The sequence below is a fragment of the Montipora foliosa genome, chromosome 11, assembly GCF_036669935.1.
Source record: "Montipora foliosa isolate CH-2021 chromosome 11, ASM3666993v2, whole genome shotgun sequence".
Lineage (NCBI taxonomy): Eukaryota > Metazoa > Cnidaria > Anthozoa > Scleractinia > Acroporidae > Montipora > Montipora foliosa.
The window spans coordinates 18,404,910-18,409,909 of record NC_090879.1 but is presented as its reverse complement, the minus strand read 5'-3'; the positions used below and the strand labels follow the sequence as shown (position 1 = coordinate 18,409,909).

Sequence of the window (5,000 nt, the reverse complement as noted above, 5' to 3'; positions counted from 1 at the left end):
ATGTTACAACTGGTAAGTCGCTTCGAGTCTTTGATTGGTCCTATATTCAATACACTGTGTACAACATTGATCGTGGCATTTTGGAAAAGACAAATGTCATTTATTGCAAACAGTTTGGCTTTCCTGCAAAACACTCTGGTGATCATGCTATTCCAAGTAACATTGCGGTCTTGATACAGCTGGAAATTGATTACAGTGAATTTTCATGTGGTTTATAATAGACTGTTGAGTGGCTACTTCTTGAGGAGCTACTTTCTTATCTTTTTTTCTTTGGTTATTTGCTTTCATCGCAGCGTTGCACAGTTGTGTGTAAAGCAAAGATTCGGCGAGGATAAATTGGACGGGGATGTCTCTGAAGATGGCAAGTTAAGTAAAAGGCAATTGTCGGTATTGAGAATTAGACGAGGACAAAGATATATATTTCAACAGATTTGTGGACTTGTTGACCAAACAGCTCTTCCAGTAGCTGAGACTACGTTTTTGTTTTAAAACTCGTACATTTCTCATTGTTAAGAGAAATCCCTCTAGCACCAGCGAGCAGATTTTTTCCTGTCTTCGGGAAATAGCACCTTTTGTGGGCTGGACAAGTTACCTTATAAGTAAACTAGTGTATCAGTGATGTATCAGTCTTGTATTGTAAAATATGTCAATGTAAATGTGGAAAAAGTTGCCTGAATATAGCACAGCTGTTTCTTCCACGCAACTGACCTTGAAAAGGCCTGGCCAAACGCTCGCAACATTTCGACGCAACATCTTGCAACATTGTTGCAACATATCGCAACAAGGTGGCCAAACGTATGCAACTTGTTGTGCCCAACAATGTTGCAAGATGTTGCGTTGAAATGTTGCGTGCGTTCGGCCAGGCCATTAGAGGCACGGAGCAATTCTTCATTTAATGTCACGCAGTTTTCGTGTTTATAAACTTTAACGTTGCAAAACAGTTAGTGTCATCGATTGAGAACTAAATCCATTTCTCTGACTAGCCTTATCATGAACCAAACGGGGCGCCATTTTTGCCGCACTTTCCCATGATTTTTAAAAGCGTGACGTTTTAGAGATTTTTTTTGCAAAAGATACTTTTTTTGGGGGGGGGGGGGTTGGGGAGGGGGGCTGGTTAGGATAGGATAGGATAGGATAACTTTATTTAGACACGGTAAACTCATCAGTCGCAACTATAGAAACCTAATTAATTACCAGAATTATTACAAATTATACAACGACTACAGCTACATTATTCAAAATTGTTCTAAGTAATCAATAAATATAACTATAATATTAGATGACAAAATAAAAACCTGCTTTACATGAGTGCCGTGTATAGAATTGTAGATTAACTTGATGAAAAGAAACGCTCGCAGCCAGCCCGGAACGCTCTAAGGGAGTCAGCCTGCCTCAATTCGATTGGTAAATTATTCCAAAGAACTGCTCCAGTGTAGCTGAAGCTATTTTTCATATAGTTTGTGTGTGGCTGTGGGATAGCTAGTTTGCCCTCTGTGTCCCTTAAGGAGTAACTGGAGACGCTACTACGGTCAACAAATTTAGAACTAAGGTAATCGGGAGTAAGACCATTAAGCGACTTATAAACCATCACAGCCTTATGGATTGTTCGTTGAGAATCAAGTTTTATCCATCCAAGTTTTTGGATAAGGTTATCAGCGTTGGCATCATAGTTCGAGTAAGTGAGTATACGCGCAGTGCGATTTTGAAGTTTTGTAAGTTTACTGGCTAGGGTTTTGCCGCAACATCCCCAGACAGAATCGCAGTAATCAAAGTGAGGCTGTACTAAAGACATGAAGATTGATCGGAGAGTCTCATGTGGAACGTCTTCAACGCTCCAATACCAGACGCGATTTTCTTACATTAAGTCTCAACATGAACATTCCAAGATAAAGTCTGATCAATATGAACACCTAGAGATTTCGTAGAGGTAACTTGAGTTATAGGTGCACCGTCAATAATAAGTGACGGAGGGTTGTGAAACGTGCTTAGCCTTTGCCTCGATCCGATCAACATAAACTCAGTTTTAGATGCGTTAAGAGTAAGCTTGTTAGCAGTTAGCCATTTTTCAACTCTAGCAAGATCCTCATTTAAAACAGTGTTAATACTTTGGGTGTTATTACTAGCAAAAGTTATGTGTGTGTCGTCAGCATACATTCGAGGTTCAGTATTTAATAGACAGTAAGGTAAGTCGTTAATATATATTAGAAAAAGGAGTGGACCCAGAATTGTACCTTGAGGTATACCACAAGTAAGGAAATGGTCCCCAGAGAGAGAACCATTTATAAAACATCGTTGCTTGCGGCAGTCCAAGTATGATCTAAACCAATTGTATGAAGTGCCACTGACACCATATTTCGCAAGTTTAGACAACAGAATATCGTGATCGACGGTGTCAAAGGCTTTCTTTAAATCCAAGAAAACGACTGCGTTTACATTACCCTGGTCAATGTTGTAAGCCCAGCTATCGGTAGCTTCAAGTAAGGCAGTGACAGTGGAATGAAGAGGTCGAAATCCCGATTGGTGTCTTGAAATGAGTTTGTGTATAGTAAGGTAATGATAGAGTTGATCATAAATAATTCTCTCAAAGACTTTAGCTACAACTGGAATTACTGAAATTGGGCGGTAATTATTTACATCTGAACGATTACCCTGTTTGAACAAGTGGATGACTTTCGAAAGTTTCCATTCATCAGGGAAAATTCCAGAAATAATAGAATGATTAAAGGTAGTACAGAGTGATTCGGCTATTAAGTCAGCACATTCGCGCAAGAGTTTTGCAGATATTCTGTCCAAACCAGTAGATTTTGACTCACATAATCTGGATAAAAGAAGAAGAACCTTAGAAACGCTGGTCGGTTTTAGTTCGAATGTGCAGTGACCAGTCTCAGCTAAATAATCCGAATGAGAAGAATTGTCTTCATTGGCGTGAATATCATTTGCTAACTTAGGCCCAATGGAAGAAAAATGATCATTAAAGGCGTTAGACAACTCATGAGAATCATAAATAGAATTGCCACAGGGGAGCTTAAGTTCGCTTATGACACATTTGTGTGATTTCCTAGACATAAGCTCATTGACAATCCGCCAAGTGTTACGTGGATCACCTTGGTACTCATTGAGGGCATGCTTATAGTGACATTCTTTCGCACGTTTGATTTCATTGTTTACTATATTGCGAAGTTTTTTGAATTTACGCCAGTCCTCCGCATTACCAGAACGAGTGGCTTTTAACTTAAGAATATCTCTTGCATGCAAGCGCTTTTTGAGTTGCGAAGTAATCCAAGGTGATTTGCAAGGGCGAACACGTTTATTACGCAAGGGGGCATGCTTGTCAACACAACGAAGGAACAGTTTTTTCCACGAAATGACTGCGAGTTTCAAGATAAATTTTTACTTGAAAACACATTGCTTTAATCAACCTTTTTGTGTTAAGATCTTAACGTCATTTTATTGTGGATTAGCTGCAGCATGTATTGTCTCAGAATGCCTCTGGAATTCTTCGTTTTACTGTCAGTTGGTGACTGAATTATAAATTGAAATACAGTTTTTGCGTAGTTTTTGAGTTGAAACTAAAGAATTGTTCATTTCCATTGTTAACTGATTAAGAAGATCAAGAAGGCCTTCTAATGTCTCAAGGTCTCAAGAATTGTGAAATTGGGATAAGATTGTATGGTTAATTTGAGATTTAGGAAGTTCTATGAGTTGACTAAATAGAAGTGCTTTGTTCCACGGGTCCCTCTCTGCATCTGAAAGATAATAAGAAAACGCTGGTTAAACCTCTCAAATCATAGGGCGAGTGCTCTTATAAGGTAAATTATCAGAGTGCAAAGCAAGTAGACAAGGGAACACGGTGTGCATTGGGTCACGCCTTTATAGGGTGATCTTTCGTGGCTTTCATGCGCGTTCGCATAGTTGTGCGTGATTCCCTTGTTTTGCATTGCACATCTCATACTGTGCATAACATTGCGACTTCGGAGATGACGTCGTTTCGCGCCGGCCATCGGAAGAGAGGCAACAAAGGCCGCTTTTGCTGTTCAAGAGCTTTTAAGTGCAATCATAATAACTCTTTTGGAACTCGCCCCAGTCCTTTCGCGGAAAATGTTTTGAAGCCGAAATTGCCACTTTGCCATCCATTTATTATCGTGTTGCTTAGAAACGATCACGGTGACCCCCATTTTAAATGGTTTTATTTGCTCTATAATAGGTACACGGAAGACATATTTTAAGGACAAAAAAAGTTGGATAGTAGAAGTTGTAGTATTTACCTATAAACGACGTGAAACTGCATTTGGAGCATGACACTGAGTGCAAGGTGATGACTGAAGTGTTCCAATTTGCTTACATTTCTTTGCAAGATTGAGCAATTTTAAATCACTCTCTTAAAGATTATAGCCCAGACAAACAAGCAGGTTCAAGTTTTCAGTAATATTCAGTAGCTTTTGCTACATAACAACAATTTTTCCGGTTGATCTAGTTTCAAACGCTTCTCGCGAAATGTGGTAAAAACACGTAAGAATAAAGGGCATACAGCGCAAAAACAAGCACGGTGACCCCATCTTTTTATTGCATTTTTTAAATGTCCTGTGTATGAAATCTCGATAGTAGGTTATTTTCATGGGAATTACCTTAATTAACCCGCTTTGATTCGGAGATCAAACAAATATGGATGGACAAACTACCTCTCAAGTACAATATACTTTTAAAAGGACAAAGTTTTTATTTATTTATTTTATCCACTGCTTTATTCTTTGTTATAAGCGCTTAAATGAGATAAAACTAGAAGGTTTTTTTCACCTTAACATGATAATGTGGCGCCGCATTTGATATAACAATGTATCCACGACTCGAAGTTATTTGCATTGCCCAACCATCCCTTGTAAATGAATCGACGGCACTGTCGGTTGATATAATCGTAGTAGAAGCGCAGCGTGAAGTAATGTCCCACTCCCACGTCCTTAATCAAGCAGCAGGGGTTCGCTAAACCTAGGAAAGAACTGACA

At 39.1% G+C, this 5,000-nt stretch overlaps 1 protein-coding gene across 3 annotated transcripts in view; it reads left to right on the top strand.

The window, feature by feature from the left end:
* LOC137977583 (N-lysine methyltransferase setd6-like) overlaps positions 1–1,308 on the top strand; it is a 24,649-nt gene extending 23,341 nt beyond the window's left edge. For 2 of the 3 annotated variants that reach the window (XM_068824848.1, XM_068824850.1), the window contains one exon: positions 294–1,308. In XM_068824848.1, coding sequence (XP_068680949.1) covers positions 294–489 — 196 coding nt within the window. In that variant the 3' untranslated portion in view covers positions 490–1,308. The remainder of the gene's footprint in view (positions 1–293) is intronic. The other variant, XM_068824849.1, reaches the window with a different exon arrangement.
* Positions 1,309–5,000: the final 3,692 nt, after the last annotated feature.